Raw genomic sequence first — 16,586 nt, forward strand, 5'->3', positions numbered from 1 at the left:
TGCTCTGATGAGAGCTCTCTTCACTCTGGGCCAGGGACAGGAGCCAGGGCACGGCTGGGGCTGGGCCAGGGCAGCTCAGGCTGGAGCTCAGGGCAAGGCTCTGCCCCCAGAGGGTGCTGGCACTGCCCAGGCTGCCCAGGGAATGGGCACGGCCCCGAGGCTGCCAGAGCTCCAGGAGCCTTTGGGCAGCGCTGCCAGGGGTGCCCAGGCTGGGGCTGCTGGGGGGGCTGGGCAGGGACAGGGGCTGGATTTGATCATCCTTGGTGTCCCTCCAGCTCAGGATATTCTGTGATTCCAGGATTCCTCTTGCAGGGTACAGCTGGTGCCCCTGGGGTGAGGGGACAGCTGGGACAGCAGGGCCCTGGGGTAAGTGATGGGAAGGGGGTGCCTGGATGTGGGGTTCTCTCACCTATAGCAGAAACAGGAGATCCCCCAGCCAGGGAATAATGTGCTCTGAGTCCATGATTCAGAAGGCTGAACAATTGCTTTATTGAATACATTATATTATATTATATTACATTACATTACATTATATTAATACTATATTATATTGCATTAATACTATATTAAAACTATACTACAGAAAACCTGTGAGTGTCTGAGACAGCCAGGACACAGCTCTGAGTGATTCAAAGCTAATCACTCAAAACAACTTTCATTGTTACCACTTTCAGTTTCAGTTACCAATCACTTTCAGTTACCAATCTCCATAACACATTCCACATGTGCAAAAACAGGAGCAGTGAATAGAGATAAGAATTGTTTTCTCTTCTCTCTGTACTTCTCGCTGCTTTCCCAAGAAAAATCCTTGGGAAGTTGTGCCTGCTGCTCTCTGTGAGGAGAGCTGTGGCCACACTCATCCTCCCCCAACAGCCCCACAAAATCCTGCAGGGAATGCCCTGGTTCCCCAGCTTCCCACAGGGCTGCTTGAGATACCACTGTCCTCATCCCCAAAGCTCCTCTGCCCCTCCTGCTTTCAGGCACCTCTGTTTTTGTTCTTTCCCTGTGGATTTGTCAGCAGAGATGGCCCAGCCCTGCTGATCCCTTCCCTGGGACACCCTTTTCCCAAGGGATTTGGATGCTCCAGAGGCTTGGGACAGCCTGACTTCCTCCTGCCTGGCCCAGGTGTCCCTGTCTGTGTCCTGGGACCCCAACCCACAGAGCTGAGAACTGGGAGCTGAGAGCTTGGAATGGGATGAGGGATGGGATGTGAGGGTGCATTGTGGAGTTTAACAAGGACCTCACCCTCATCTTAGGGGCAGCCTTGGGAGGGTTTGTGACTCTTCTGGTCCCTTTTTGGGGAACAAATCCCACTGGGGCATCTCAGCAGTGACCCTGCAGAGCCAAAGTGGTGCCCCCATTTCCCAGCCCATGCCATCCCTGTGCTCTGGGTGTGTTGTCACCTCCAGCAGCACATGCAATACTTCCCTTTGTGTTTTGCTTTTTTAACTTGCATTCTCTGTCTCTCTCTGAAGGGTTTTCTTGGCCTGCCAGGTGCAAAAGGCACCAAAGGAGAGCAGGTGAGTGATGGCATCCATGGGATCCTGCTTTGGAGGCAGGAGAGCTGTGGCAGAGCAGCCCAAAGCTGCAGCTCCGTGTTCTTTATGTGTGCCTGAACTTGGTGTTTGAGTGGGTGCCAGCTGGAGCTGTTTGGGGAGGCAGAGCTGAGCTTGGGCTCCTTTTACTGGAATTTTCAGGGGTCACCTGCCTTTGGGAGCTCAGGGAAGGGGGAATGCTTTGGCCTGAGCTGAGGGACACAGCAGTGAGGATAAGACACTTGGCATTGTTTGGGTGGTGCCAGAGGTGCCACCACCAGCTGCGAGATGGCACTGGCATGGGCTGCTGGGCTTGGTCTAGTGGGGATTGAACCCAAAAGCCCTGGAACCAGATGCAGCAGGTCCCTGCTCCCAGCTCAGAGGGGCCCATCCAGAGGAAAGCCCTGACTGGAGCAGGGCAAAATTCCCGTTATTTGGAGCCAGGATCAGACACAGTTTGCACCAGGGGTTTCTCACTGTAACCCCCACTGCTGCTGCTCTTGCAGGGCTGCCGAGGTCCCGGTGGAGCCAAGGGAGATTTGGGAGCCAAAGGAGGCAAGGTACTGATCCCCAAGGCTGTACTGCCTCCAAATGCCACCTGGAGGTCCCTGGTCACCCTGGGGAGGGGACATGGAGGGGGCTGGGTGCTGGAATGAGAGAATGAGACCCCTCTGCACTGTGGGACAGGGACAGGAACCAGGGCTGGGGCTGGGCCAGGGCAGCTCAGGCTGGAGCTCAGGGCAAGGTTCTGCCCCCAGAGGGTGCTGGCACTGCCCAGGCTGCCCAGGGAGTGGGCACAGCTCATGGAGCTGCTCCCTCTGTTGCCCAGATGTGCTTTACCAGCTGTGGCTGCCCAAGGACCCTGGGCCCTGCTGAATTTGCAGGCAACCCCAGCAAGGGAAGAGATGAGAATCTTGACTCCATGTTTCAGAAGGCTGATTTATTATTTTATGATAGATATTATATTAAAAGAAAATTATATACTAAAACTCTACTAAAAGAATAGAAGAAAGGATTTCATCAGAAGACTAGCAAGGAATAAGTAAATTATAATAATAAATTATATAATATATATATGATAATATATATAATTATATATATGATAATAATAAATTATCATTTTTATATATAAAAAGAATATTCTTATATATTTATATATAAATAATTAATGATGATAAAATCTTTTGACTGACCAGACAGTCTGAGCCAGCTGACTGTGATTGGCCATTAAGTAGAAACAACCACATGGGCCAATCACAGATGCACCTGTTGCATTCCACAGCAGCAGATAACCATTGTTTACATTTCGTTTCTGAGGCCTCTCAGCTTCTCAGGAGAAAAGGATCCTAGCAAGAGGATTTTTCAGAAAATATATCTGAGAAGGACCCTGCTGGGTTTTGGGCTCTGTGACAGCCAGGCAGCTCATTCTGAGCTGATCCCACCACCTGATCCATCCTTCCCTGCTCCACCTCACTTTGGCTGTTTCAACAATGAATTTCCCCATTCTGGTGGCACAGGGATGCTGTGGGAGGAGGTTTTGGGTGTTCCCCATGCCAGTGATGGGTTCTCCAGGGGAATTCCTGCCTGTGGATCAGAGAATTGCTGTCCCTGCTTGGTGACATTCTGTGTTTTGTTCCTCCAAGGGCCCACGAGGAGCACAAGGAGCAAAAGGCCCTCCAGGAACCCGGGGCCAGGGGGGCTTGCAGGGCTTCCCTGGCCCCCGAGGGGCTGCAGGGCCACGGGGACCAGACGTGAGTGCCACTGCTGGAATGGAGTGTCATGGTGGGAGCAGATGTGCCACCTGTGTGGGGACAGCCCTGAGGGGTCAGGCAGTGCTGATTTATGGGATCTCCCCTAAGGGATCCCTTTAACAGCATTGGGGAGCTTGGCACAGAATCCCAACCTTGGGGCTGCAAACCAAGCTGTGCTCTGCCTGCTCCACACCTCTTCACCCCAAAATTCTCTGCTGGGTTCACTGATGATGGTAGAGCAGCCTCGGGCACAGCATTGCCAGCCCTCCCCAGCTGCCTCAGCCCAGCAACTCTGCAGGATCCCGGCCTGGGTCAGCTCCTTTGCAGCTTTTGTGAGAAGAATGTTCATGGATTGTTCCTTTTGTGCCCCTCTCTGGCTCCTGCCAGGCTCCTGGAGCCTGAGCTGGCAGCCTGAAGGGCTTTGGGGATGCTTCTTCCTGCAGTGTGTGCTCTGAGAGAGCTGTCTGGGAGACTGAAGCCACCTCCAGCCCGTGTTTGAGGCTGGCTGCTGATCCCTAGTGATTCCCAGCTCCTCAGGAAAAACAGGATTACTTTCCCATCCACCTTTGCAGTCTGCAGGGGCTGCCCTCCCACTCCCAGGGCCTTTGGGATACCTTTCTGGACCTGCTCTTTGGCTCTCCTGGATGAATAACAGCTGCTCCCACCTCTCAGGAGCTGGGGATGGAGCAGGAATCCTCTCCTGCCTTGTCCCCCCTCCAGGCAGCACTGCTGGGCTGGAGCAGGCAGCAGCCTTGGCACAGCACTCCTTGGAATTGCCTTTAATTTGTCCACCGGGAAACAAAAATATCCTTAACCAAACTGCTGAGATTTTTCTTTCTGCCTGGTTTTTTAACCCTGGGGAGTGGGGGAAGTCCCCATTGCTCACCAAGCCATTATTGATGTCACCTCTGCTCACACTCTCAGTGTTTTTCCCCACACCAGCAGCAGGCTGGTGACTCCCCCGGGATCTGGGGCTGTGTTTTCCCTGGATGATTCCTCCCCTCTCTCCTGGCAGGGGGAAGAAGGTCAGATTGGCCCTGCAGGGCTCAACAGCAGCGAGGGCCCCAAGGTCAGTGCCAGAATTTGCTGCTTTCCCGGGGCTGCCCACTGCCTTGCAGGGCAAACAGGGCTGTGCCCACCTTGCCAGGCTCCCAGGGCACCATCCTGGGGGGCTCCAGCCTCTTGGCTCCCTGCCCTGCCCTATCCCTGTAGATTTGCAATGCCTGTCTTTCCCTTTGTGTGGATTTTAGGGATGCCAAGGACCTGATGGCCCCAAGGGAGCCCTAGGAGCACGGGGAGCCCGGGTAACTAACGGGGTGCTGGAATTTGGGTCTTGGAGCAGCTTTGGCTGTGGAGGGATTGAAACAAGCCTGGATTGAAACATTCCTCCCTTGGCTTGGGATGTGCTGGGACAGAGCACATCCTTCAGGGACAAGGATGTGCAGCTTTGGTGCTTTGCAGCGTTGGGATGGTTTGGTGATTGCTGGTGTTTTGCAGGGCCGTGTGGGGCAGCGTGGGCTGGTTGGAGTGCCTGGACTGCCTGTAAGTAGAGGGTATCCCACACCCCTGTGCTGCCATGGGGAGCTCTCGGACATGGGAGCAGCATGCTGGGATGTGGCCAGACCAGAAGGTCAGGAATTTGAGCAGGAAAAGTTGGGGATGAGCAGCTCAGGCTGTGGCACATTGCATTTTGACAAACCACCTGCTCAACACCACTACTTCCTCCAGAACGCTGAGCACAGAAAATTCCAGGAAAGACCTTTATAAGGAAGCTCTGTTATTCAGGGCTGAGGCTGGTGAAGGAGCCAGGAATAAATAGCTGGGGCAGGAGGTGGGAAAACCCAGCTGAGGTGTTGCTGGTGGGAACAGCTCCCCTCCCACATGGATGTTATTTCCCATCCCGAGGTGGGATGGAGCAGGGAGGAGCTGCTGGAACTGTGGGATGAGCTGTGCACTGAGGAATCCACAGCTGATGTCCCCCCATTGTCCCCCTGAGGGGAGGCTCTGGGGCTGCAGGAGCCCTTGTGGGGCCATCCTGACCCAAACTCTCCTTGCAGGGCTCGCGGGGCGCGCCGGGAGCGGAGGGCGCAGAAGGAAAGCCTGGTACACAGGTTCCCATCCTACATCTGTACTTGCCTGGGGACAGGGTGCTGGCAGGGGTGGGCAGGGGCAGCTGAGCCCATGGGGACACCCCACAACCTCCCATCCCTGTGGCTGTGGGGACAAGACCTGATATCATCAATGGAGTCACTGCCCAACCTCCCATCCCTCTAAGAGTGTGGGACAAGACCTGATACCATCAGTGGGGTCACTTCTCACCCTCCCATCCCTGTGACTCTGTGGGACAAGACCTTGATGCCATCATTGGGGGCACCCCCCCAACCTCCCATCCTGTGACCATGTGGGACAAGACCTGATATCATCAATGGGGTCAATTCCCAACCTCCATCCTTGTCGCCATATGGGACAAGACTTTGATACCATCAGTGGGGTCACTTACCAGCATCCCATCCTTGTGACTGTGTGAGACAAGACCTGTTACCATCAATGGGGTTACTTCCCAACCTCCTATCCTTGTGAATGTGTGGGACAAGACCTGATACCTTTAATGGGATCACTTCCCACACTTCCCAACCTCCCATCTCTGGGCCATGTGGGACAAGACCTTGATGCCATCACTGGGGTCACTTCCCATCCCTGTGACTGTGTGGGACAAGACCATGATTCCATGGACTTTGCCATGATGGGGTCTGGGAGATACTGTTCTGCTTCCCCATCCTCATCCTCATCCTTCTCCTGCAGGGCCCCCCAGGGATCGTGGGCAGCCCAGGCAGGAGGGGACCTCTGGTGAGTAGAGCTGATTTCTGCCCTTCCATCCCACTGCTCAGCTTTATCCCTTTGAGAATGTGCCTCCAAAGCATGTCCATGGCAGCTCAGGGTGCTCCTCTGGGAATCCTGCTGAGGGGGAAGGATTGGGAACAGGGCAGGGGGATTGCCTACCCCTGGCACTGCTATTCTGAACAGATCCAGCAGCAAGACCAGGGCTGGCAGCAGGTTTTCCCTTCTGCAGGATATCATATATTTATCTTTGCTCTGAAATTTAAAAAAACTATAATTAAAAAATAAAAATCTGGTGCTTCCCTCAAAAGAGAGGCTGAAAACTGAGTCAGAGACACACCTGGGTGCTGCCAGCATCACACAGAATGTCTGGGGGCAGGAGTGGGTGTTGTGTCTGTGTAGTGATTCCATGAGGAATCCAGGAGCTGGATTTTAAGGAAAAGCCCCAGGGCTGCCTTGCCCAGGCTGGGCCCTTCCCCTGTGCTTTGGGTGGGGCTCAAACCCAGGGCTGAGTCTCCTCATCCTCCTCTCCTGCCCTCCCTCCATGGCTCCTCTGCTCCTTTTCTCCAGGGATTTGCTGGTTTGCCAGGAGGCCGTGGGCATGCTGGAACTCCTGGACCCATAGTAAGGAAATAGAAAATGTTCCTCTGCATGAACTGTGTGTGCTTTTCTAGGTGGGATGTCAGTGGGGCTGGTGCTGCTGGTGGGGAATGTGGGAATTTCCTCGGGAATCAGGGCATCTCTAGGACCTGATCATACCTGGTTGATAGAAGACATTAAAAAGCCTCAGTGGTGGGAATAACTGGGGCTAGGGAAGAGCAGCATCATTCCCCCAAGGAATCAGCCTGCTCCAGGAACTGTGCAGCCTTCTTGAGCCATGGGGAATGGCAGCTCATGGAAACCCTCCATGGCTGAGCAGGAGCTGGCTCTGGGTCCTGGGAGGAGATCCCAGTGGCAGAGGGTGGCACAGGTTCAGGGGGAGGGTGCTGGCACTGCCCAGGCTGCCCAGGGAATGGGCACGGCCCCGAGGCTGCCAGAGCTCCAGGAGCCTTTGGGCAGCGCTGCCAGGGATGCCCAGGGTGGGGTTGCTGGGGGGGCTGGTCAGGGACAGGGGTTGGACTCAGTCCTGGTGGGTCCCTCCAGCTCAGTGACCTGGGATGGAGACCTGGAGCAGATCCTCGCTGAGAGCTTGCACTCAGCTGGGCTTGGTGGTGATGTGGAGAGCAAGGATTGTCACCTGCCCTGGTGGCAGCCCTGCCAGCCATGGGGGCTGGTGTGCAGGAGCCACCAGGACCAGCCACAATGGCCGAGTTTGCCCCCTGTGACCCTGTTGGCCCCATGAGCTCAGGGGCAGCAATGGGGGCTCAGCTCCTCTCCCCTCTGACTGACACCTCCTCCCCAAATAACCCCAAAGGGCTCTCCAGGAAAGCCTGGACCTGATGGAGACCCGGGCTGCTTGGGCCCAAAGGTGAGAGCTGGGGTTTGGGAGGGCTGGTTGGGGCAATGATGGTGCTGCACAGCCCCCAGAGGCTCTGAGCTGCCCTGGGGGGATCCCATGGACTCAGCCCAGGGGATCCTGTGGGATCACTGAGCAAGGGAGGGGGCCTGACTGCATCCCAGGAGTGAGGCTTTGCTGATTCACTTGTTTGGCCTGCCAGGGGCTGCCTGGGAAGCCGGGCTTGGAGGGGCCACAAGGACCTGTGGGCACCTATGTAAGTGATGGAGGGGACACAGAGGGGACACGGTGGTGGCCAAACTGGGAGGAGGCTGCAGCAGCCTCCAGCTGGGCACTCCCCACCCTCCCAGGGCTCCTGCCTTTCCCTTCTCCCAAAAACACAGCAATGCCAGGCAGCCCCAGCTGCCTCCTAACCCCGAGCTCTTCCCAGGGCTACCCAGGAGCTGCTGGAGACCGCGGGAGGTTGGGACACAGGGGAGACAAGGTAGGGATGGGACACCCCCTCCAGCACTGGGAGCATTGGAAGCATTGTTGGGATGAGTTTTGAAGCCTGTGGATGGGTCTGGAGGTGTCCACAGTCTCCAGCAGCCATGGTGGGAGGAGAACAGCTGGATCTGCCTCCCACAGCAAGTGAACCATTGGCACTCCAGCACCTTCTCTGCCCAAACACCTCTGGATTTTTCTAAGAGCTGCTTTTTGTTTGCTTTGTTGTGCTTTTTAAAGATTTTTTTGCATTAAAACATACAGAGGAAAGGAAATATTTCTTGCCTGCTAACAGGGAGAAAGGGGAGCTCAGGGTCCACCAGGATTTCCAGGAAAAGCTGGTCCAAAGGTAAGCATTGCTTGCTGCTGTTCTGGGCAGCTCCAGCCTCTGGAAAGCCTCAGACAAGTTCTCTGTGCTTCGCTGGGAATGGGGAAAATGGGAAAGCTTTGCCAGAGGGTGTGCAGACCCTGAGAGGCATTCCCTGGCCTAGGGACACACAAGAAGCTTCTCTCAAAAGCTGTTCGACCCCATTGGCTCCTTCCCCTTGTTCCTATTTCCCTCAGCCACTCCCTCCCTATTCCCCCTTTGGCCTCCATCCTTGTACTGCTCCCATGACACTGGTCAGTCCCTACCCCTGGGGACACAAAAACCTGGGCTCCCCTCTGAGTGCTGGCTTTGCACCTTGACCATCTCAGGGTGTGCAGCTGAATTAAACAGCTGGGGGTATTGCGCAAAGGCTCTTTTTGCTTCCTTACCCTGGACTTTATTAGCAGCTATTTTGGCTGCTACAATAGAGACCTTTTGCCAGTCTTGCAGTTAAATTGGTAGGGGGCTCAGCCAAGGCTGTGTCACCCATGGTGCTCTTGTCCCCCAGGCCCTGCCAGGTCCTCCTGGTCCTCGTGGTGCTCCAGGCTCCCAGGTAGGGCTCTCCTTGCTCCCTGCATTCCTGGCTGTTCCAATCCCTCTGCATGGGTGTGTGAGCTGCAGCACATCCCCTGAGCTGCCTGCAGGATGGATCCATCCCACAGCCCTTGCTGGGGGCAGGCAGGACGCTGGTCCCGCTCCCTGCTGGCTGAGCTCTGTCCTGATGCAGCACAGACACTGCTCAGATGGTCCCACATTGTATTTGCAGGAACCCCTGGGGCAGGGAGGAGTGATAAACGTGACTCCATGTTCTCAGAAGGCTAATTTTTTACTTTATAATACTATAATATATTTAAGATATATATATAAAATAGAAGTATTATAGTATACTAATATAAATATGTTAGTATACTATAATACTATACTATACTATACTAAAGAATACAGAAAGTATATTTACAGAATGCTAAAAAGATAATAATGAAAACTCGTGACTCTCTCCAGAGTCCTGACACAGCTTGGCCCTGATTGGCCAAAGAGTGAAAACAACTCCCAGCAGAATCCAATGGAACAATCACCTGTGGGTGAACAATCTCCAAACACATTCTACATGAGCACAACACAGGAGAAGCAAATGAGATTAAAATTGTTTTCCTTTTCTCTGAGGCTTCTCAGCTTCCCAGGAGAAAAATCCTGGGTGAAAGGATTTTTTCAGAGAATGTGAATGCCTCAGTCCCAAGACAAAGGGATTTCTCTGAGCAAAGCCTCCCCCTGATCCCAGTTCCATGGACACACTGCTGAACATCCTTCTTTTCCCAGGGCAGAACAGGTGACCCAGGTCCTCGAGGGCTCCCAGGGCTGCCTGTAAGTGCAGAGCTGCACCTTGCTGGGCTGGGGGTTGTCCCACAGGGTGGGAATCTATTGGAACCCTGTTTGCTGAGAATTTCAGATTTCTGGCTTTGCAGGGTGTTCCTGGCACAAGAGGGCTGGATGGCGTGCCCGGGAAGGCTGGTGCAGGTGGAGAAAGGGGCGCTCCTGGAGCACCTGGAGCTGCTGGCCCGCCTGGCTACCCGGTGAGTGCTGCTGGGAGCCCTCCCCTGAGCCTTCAGGAGGACAGGAATTGGGGGTTTTCCTGCAGCTGCACCTCTGGGGAGCTCCCTGAAGCACCTGCAGGAAGGGAAGGAAAAGGGAAATGTTCCAGGGGGCTTGAGGAGCTGGAGCATGGATTCCCTTCCCATGGCCATGTGTGGTGTGTCAGGACATCCCAGACCCCCCTCAGGAGCTGCAAAGGCTCCTGAGCTCAGGCCAAGCCCCTCTGCTGATGTGGAGTGTTTGTTCTCAGGGCCAGGAAGGTCCAAATGGACGTGAAGGACCTGCAGGGATGAGAGGAGACAAGGTGAGCACAAAGGAGGGGATTTGGTTTCCCTGGGAGCTGCCCCAGAGCCTCGGGCTCACCCCACTGACCTCCCTGGGGCTGGGGGGCCAGCACTGCTCCCAGCTTGGCCCCATCGCTGTGGGGTGGGGATTTGCATCTCGGGGAGCTACAGAGACAGAGATCCACCACGGTTGCTTGTCCTGCCTTTGTGTCCTCTGCAGGGCGAGGTGGGAGATGCTGGGGCAGCCGGAGTCCGCGGGCTGGATGGGGAGCAGGTACAGCAGCTGGGAGCTGTGTGCCCACCCCAGTGGGGCTGCCCCAGCCTCCCTCTCCCCAGCTCCCTGCTCCAAGGATTGGAGCAGGTTGCTGGTCTTCAAACAAGCCAGGAGGTTAAAGCTGTGAGCTGTGCTAGGGCTGGGCTTTTCTCTCCTCCACAGGGACCACCAGGACCACCAGGAGCAGAGGGTCAGCTGGGGCCCAAGGGTGAGCAGGTGGGTGCTGGAGGTGCTGCTGGGCTCACCCCACTCCTACAGGGTCACACAGGCACCTGAATCCATGGCAGGTGTTTGAAACCCCTCCCCAGCATCCTCATGTCTGGGGGTTGATGTTGCTGGGCATGGCAGAGGAGTCCTATAAGAAAACTGAGTTTTTCCAGGTGTGGTGGTGTTTGTGGGTCCCAGGATGAGGGAAGACATGAGAATCTTGACTCCATGTTTCAGAAGGCTGATATAATATTTTTATATTATATAATATGTAACATAAAAATATGGTAAATGAGATATAAAATATTATCAATGAGATATGATAATATAATATAATATAATATAATATAATATAATATAATATAATATAATATAATATAATATAATATAATATATTATTATATAATATAATATATTATTATATAATATAATATAATATAATATATTATTATATTATATTATATATAATTTATATTATATTATGTAATTTATATTATATTATAATCTCATATCTCATGGATCATATTTTATCTCATCTATCATATTTTCTATATTCTATATTATGTATTATATTAGATATATTATGTTATATATAATATATAATATATAATATGTAATATGTAATATATAATATATAATATATTGCATATTATGTATATATTATATATGCTATACTAAAACTATACTAAAGAAAGAGAAAGGAGACATCAGAAGGCTAGCAAGGAAGGGAATGAAATCATAATAAAATCTTGTGACTGCTCACAGCCTTGACACACGTGGCTGTCATTGGTCATCAAGTAAAAACAATTCACATGGTGGGTAAAGAATTCTCCAGATCACATTCCAAAGCAGCAAAACATGGAGAAGTTGAAGTTTTCCAGCCTCTCAGGAGAAAAGATCCTGGCAAAAGGATTTTTGAGAAAATACGTTTGTGACATTCTGGTATGGGAAATGATGGTGGGCAGAGCCAGGCTCAGCTGGAAAAGGCAGCCAGGAATCATCCTGGTCATCTTCATCCTGTCCAGGGAGAGGCAGGAACCCGTGGAGCTCCAGGCATCAGAGGGAGTCCTGGGGAGCCAGGGGACGAGGGGACAGAGGGGCCACCAGGACGGCCTGGGAAGCAAGGCAAGGAGGTACGTGTGGGGCTGTGCCCACAGGGAATGGGAGTGGTGCTGCCTCTACAGGGGCCTCTGCCATGGCTTTGCCCCACAGAGCCTGGATACTCCCTGGGGGTTGATGATTTGGGGTCCTCATGCTGGGCAAACTATGCTCAGTGTTTTGTCTCCCCTCACTTTTGGGGCAATGGGGTCACAGCTGGGGTGATCTCCCAGCACGAGAAATGAGGCCATGCCTTACCCAGCATCAAAATCCCAGCCAGGGGAGGGTGGAGAAGCCCATGGAAATCAAAGCCCAGCTTTTAACCCACCCTGGGATGGGGCTGGGGAGGAGCTGCTGTGTCTGATGTGGGCATTTCTCCCCGGGCAGGGTGACACTGGTGACACTGGAGACCCGGGCGAGCCAGGACTGCGGGGACGGAAGGTGAGGGGTGTCTCTAACCCTGTCCCTCTTTGCAGCACCTCGGGAACAACCCTGGCCTGCTCAACCTCTGAGACCGTGTTCACAGGGGTCTTAGGATGAGGGAAGAGGCGAGGATCTGACTCTGTTTCAGAAGTTTTATGTTATTATTATATTCAGAAGTTATTATTTTATGATATATATTACATTAAAACTGTACTAAAAGAATAGAAGAAAGGATTTCATCAGAAGGCTAGCTAAGAATAGAAAAAGAAAGAATGATAACAAAGGTTTGTGGCTTCGACTCTTTGTCCAAGCCAGCTGACTGTGATTGGCCATTAATTAGAAACAACCACATGAGACCAATACAGATGCACCTGTTGCATTCCACAGCAGCAGATAATCATTGTTTACATTTTGTTCCTGAGGCCTCTCAGCTTCTCAGGAGGAAAAATCCTAAGGAAATGATTTTTCATTTTTCATAAAAGATGTCTGTGACAAACCTCTGCTGCTCCATGGTGGGGACAGAGCAGGACAGGGGTGTCCCCAGGGTGACCTGCTCTCTGTGGGGTGACACAGCTCACCTGCATGCAGTAACTCATTTATTGCTGTTCCTTTTCCCTCTTTGTGGTGACACTTTCTCCATCCCTGAGCAGGGCAATACTGGCCCCAGGGGCCCTCCTGGGATTGCTGGTCCAGGAGCTGCCACAGGTGAAACTGGAGGCAAAGGGCAGAAGGGAGAGAAGGGCAGAGAAGGTTTACTGGCAAGTACAGCTGGGCCTGGGCTCCCTCACCCTCCAGTGTCCCCAAAGCCTGGCTGGGGCTGCCCAGGAGGGCACTCACCCCTGGTGGGAAACCTTGGGCTCTGGGAGCTGCAGAAAACCCTAGGAACTGTCAAATCTCCATAATTAGGGAGTTTCATGTCTCACAGGCATGACATCAAAATTGGGTGTTGCCGGCACAAAAGGGTGGTTTGGGTTTGTGGGGCACTTTGGGGCAATGCTGCCTCCAGGCAAACCCCAGCCCTGCCAGGCTGGGAACATGTCTGCCTCTGTGTGCCAGGGCCAGGGCGGGGTCACCGGAGCTGCAGGACCTGCCGGAGCCAGAGGATGGTTTGTAAGTCAGATCATGTCCCTTGTCCCTTTCCAACCTGTCCCAGACTTGGTGAGGGGACATTTGTGTGACTGGGAATGCTGGGAGGGCCCATTTCTGTCACTGACCTGGTGAGGGGACGTTTGTGTGACTGGGAACACTGGGAGGGGACATTTGTGTGACTGGGAACACTGGGCAAAGCCCATCTCTGTCATGGGTCTGGTGAGGGACATTTGTGTGACTGGGAGCACTGGAAGGGCCCCATTTCTGTCACAGGCCTGCCAGGGGACATTGTGTGACTTAGGAGCACTGGGAGGGCCCATTTCTGTCACTGACCTGGTGAGGGGACATTTGTGTGACTGGGAGCACTGGGAGGGGACATTTGTGTGACTGGAAGCACTGGGAGGGCCCCATTTCTGTCACAGGCATGGCGAGGGGACATTTGTGTGACTGGGAGTGCTCAACAGGGTCCAGCTCTGTCTCAGGGCTGGTGAGGGGACATTTGTATGGCTGGGAGCACTGGGAGGGGACATTTGTGTGACTGGAAGCACTGGGAGGGCCCATTTCTGTCCCAGACCTTCCAGACAACATTGGTGTGACTGGGAGGACTGGGCAGTGCCCTGCCTCTGTCACAGGCCTGCCAGGGGACATTGTGTGATTGGCAGGGCTGGGTGACCCAGACTCCTCTGCTTGTGCCCTGAACAGGGGGGGACAGGACTCCAAGGTCCTCCTGGGCTCGACGGTCCCGAGGGAGAGAAGGTACAGAGAGATGATGGCTCCAACCCTTCATCTCCGGGTGAAACTCCCTTTTCTGGCCTCTTCCCAAGCTTTCCCAGTGGGAATGTGCTGGCACTGGGAGTCCTGGGCAGGCTGGTGACAGGGGGGCCTGCCATGGGACAGAGCCAGCAAGGCAGGGAAGGGTTTTCCATGGACAGAGCTGTTTCCCCTCCTTTCCCAGGGAGATCCAGGGCCACGAGGTGTGGATGGACCTGCTGGGGCTGCAGGATTTGAGGTACTGATGCCTGGAATGTTGCAGAGCTGGGAATTGCCAAATTCCCCATTTCCAGTACAACCCAAAGGATTTATTGCCCCTTCACTGGCCAGGTTGGGGAGCTCAGAAATGAGGAGGGGGTATAACACCTCATACTCAGCACTGACTCCCAAAACCTTAAAACCCCCAGTACTTAAACTCCCAAAATCAGACCCTTTCCAGCATCCACTGGTACCTCATGGAAAACCTGTTCCTGCTGCTGAATCCTGGTCACTCCCACGTGGTTCCCAGTGCAGTCTTGGCCAGCTGAGCGTGGGATGTGGGACAGGATGCTCAAAATCCCCTCAGAGATGAAGGATACAGTGCTGAGGGGATTTTTCTGAACCCCCATGTCCCCACAGGGACAGGCTGGAGATGATGGAGCAAAGGGAGATGGTGGCAAGCCTGGCCCAGTGGTGAGTACCAGCTCTGCCCCCAGAAATTCCCTTGGGAAAGAGGTTTGGTGGCATTTTGGGATGTGTCTCACCCTGGGGGTGGCTGCAAAGTGAGCTCTGCCAGCCTGGCCATGCCTCCCAGCTCTGGGACTGAGTCACTGCTTCCTTGGATTTCCCACAGCAGAAGCTCCCAAAAGGAATTTTAATAGAGGTGTTAAGAAAGGAATTTTAATAGAGCTGTTAAAAGCCATGCACAAGTGCCAGGGCTGTTACACAGGTAACCCTGGGTTGCTGCAATCTGCTTGAGGCAGCTCCAGGGCTGATTTCCCCTCCCAGGAGCAGATCCACAGGTGTCCTGTGGCTCCAGAAGCTGCCCAGTGCCCCAGGAGGGGCATTCTGGGTATGGCAGAGAGCCCCAGATGTGTTATGGATGCCCCAAGCTCAGCTGCAGGATAAATCCCACCTGCATCCCAGTTTTGCCACATTGCAGTGCCACTCTGCCCAGGCAAGACATGCCCTTATGAAATCCTAGAATTGGGTTGGAAGGGGCCTCAAAGCTCTTTGGATCCATCCCCTGCCATGGGCAGGGACACCTTCCACAGGTTTCTCCAAGCCTTTAGATTGGGTGATTTGCTGAGAGAGGTCAGGATCTGAAATAAATTCCAGGTGGAACAAACTGCAGGGGGTTTGCTGTGGAATAAACCCCAGGAGGATTTGCTGTGGAATATTCTGGGCATATTTGCTGTGGAATAAATTCCAGGGGGTTTGCTGTTGAATAAACTGCAGGGGTGTGGTGGCGTTCACAGGGGTCCCGGGAAGAGGGAAGAGACAAGGATCTGGCTCCATGTTTCAGAAGGCTAATTTATTATTTTATGATATATATATATATATAAAATATTAAAACTATATTAAAAGAATAGAAGAAAGGATTTCATCAGAAGGCTTGCAAGCAAAGGAAAAAGAATGGAATGATAACAAAATCTTGTGACTCGGAGAAAGTCCAAGCCAGCTGACTGTGATTGGCCATTAATTAGAAACAACCACATAAGACCAATCACAGATGCACCTGTTGCATTCCACAGCAGCAGATAATCAATGTTTACATTTTGTTCCTGAGGTCTCTCAGCTTCTCAGGAGGAAAAATCCTGAGAAAGGATCCTTTTATGAAAGGATTTTTCATAAAAGATGTCTGTGACACAGGGGGGTTTGCTGTGGAATAAACTCTGGGGGATTTGCTGTGGAATAAACTGCAGGGGGGTTTGCTGTGGAATAAACTGCAGTTTGATTTGCAAAGCTCAGTGCAGCTGCAGTCCCTCGGGGTGCAGCTGCTCGGGCCCTGCTGAGGACAGGGGTGAGCAGTGTCCCCCTCTCTGTGCCCTGCAGGGCTCCCAGGGCGCTCGGGGCCTGGCAGGTGCCCCTGGGCTCCGGGGCTACGCCGGGCACGAGGGAGCCAGAGGAGTGCTGGGCACCAAGGGCCAGCCAGGCCGGCAGGTAACACCTCTGCTCCATGGGGACATCCCTGGCACAGCTCTCCCTGGGGACAACACCCCAGCTGTGCCCTCCCCTGCTGCCAGCCTCATGGTTTGTCCCCAAATGAACTCAGGGGACTCTCGGGCCACCGGGTGAAGCTGGAGCCACCGGGCTGAGCGGCACTGAGGTGAGCAGGCTCCTCTCTGCCCCATTCCCTGCCCCAGCTTTTCAAGCCTCCCACACCTGTGTCCCTCACTGAATAACCCAAATATCTGAATAACCCAAAGGTTTGGATTTGC

At 53.4% G+C, this 16,586-nt stretch overlaps 1 protein-coding gene across 4 annotated transcripts in view; it reads left to right on the forward strand.

Annotated features, from left to right (window-relative positions):
• The window catches only part of LOC102068108 (uncharacterized), an 87,053-nt gene that overhangs the window by 55,438 nt on the left and 15,029 nt on the right, over positions 1 to 16,586 (forward strand). For all 4 annotated transcript variants that reach the window (XM_074555988.1, XM_074555985.1, XM_074555987.1 and 1 more), the window contains 29 exons: positions 313 to 366; positions 1,476 to 1,520; positions 2,042 to 2,095; positions 3,179 to 3,286; positions 4,302 to 4,355; positions 4,537 to 4,590; positions 4,784 to 4,828; positions 5,344 to 5,397; positions 6,089 to 6,133; positions 6,695 to 6,748; positions 7,539 to 7,592; positions 7,783 to 7,836; positions 8,011 to 8,064; positions 8,359 to 8,412; positions 8,939 to 8,983; positions 9,748 to 9,792; positions 9,894 to 10,001; positions 10,271 to 10,324; positions 10,525 to 10,578; positions 10,741 to 10,794; positions 11,811 to 11,918; positions 12,271 to 12,324; positions 12,957 to 13,064; positions 13,363 to 13,416; positions 14,098 to 14,151; positions 14,351 to 14,404; positions 14,785 to 14,838; positions 16,201 to 16,308; positions 16,421 to 16,474. In XM_074555988.1, the coding sequence (XP_074412089.1) occupies positions 313 to 366; positions 1,476 to 1,520; positions 2,042 to 2,095; positions 3,179 to 3,286; positions 4,302 to 4,355; positions 4,537 to 4,590; positions 4,784 to 4,828; positions 5,344 to 5,397; positions 6,089 to 6,133; positions 6,695 to 6,748; positions 7,539 to 7,592; positions 7,783 to 7,836; positions 8,011 to 8,064; positions 8,359 to 8,412; positions 8,939 to 8,983; positions 9,748 to 9,792; positions 9,894 to 10,001; positions 10,271 to 10,324; positions 10,525 to 10,578; positions 10,741 to 10,794; positions 11,811 to 11,918; positions 12,271 to 12,324; positions 12,957 to 13,064; positions 13,363 to 13,416; positions 14,098 to 14,151; positions 14,351 to 14,404; positions 14,785 to 14,838; positions 16,201 to 16,308; positions 16,421 to 16,474 (1,791 nt within the window). The remainder of the gene's footprint in view (positions 1 to 312; positions 367 to 1,475; positions 1,521 to 2,041; positions 2,096 to 3,178; positions 3,287 to 4,301; positions 4,356 to 4,536; positions 4,591 to 4,783; positions 4,829 to 5,343; positions 5,398 to 6,088; positions 6,134 to 6,694; positions 6,749 to 7,538; positions 7,593 to 7,782; positions 7,837 to 8,010; positions 8,065 to 8,358; positions 8,413 to 8,938; positions 8,984 to 9,747; positions 9,793 to 9,893; positions 10,002 to 10,270; positions 10,325 to 10,524; positions 10,579 to 10,740; positions 10,795 to 11,810; positions 11,919 to 12,270; positions 12,325 to 12,956; positions 13,065 to 13,362; positions 13,417 to 14,097; positions 14,152 to 14,350; positions 14,405 to 14,784; positions 14,839 to 16,200; positions 16,309 to 16,420; positions 16,475 to 16,586) is intronic.

This window comes from Zonotrichia albicollis, chromosome 21 (assembly GCF_047830755.1).
Source record: "Zonotrichia albicollis isolate bZonAlb1 chromosome 21, bZonAlb1.hap1, whole genome shotgun sequence".
Classification (NCBI taxonomy): domain Eukaryota; kingdom Metazoa; phylum Chordata; class Aves; order Passeriformes; family Passerellidae; genus Zonotrichia; species Zonotrichia albicollis.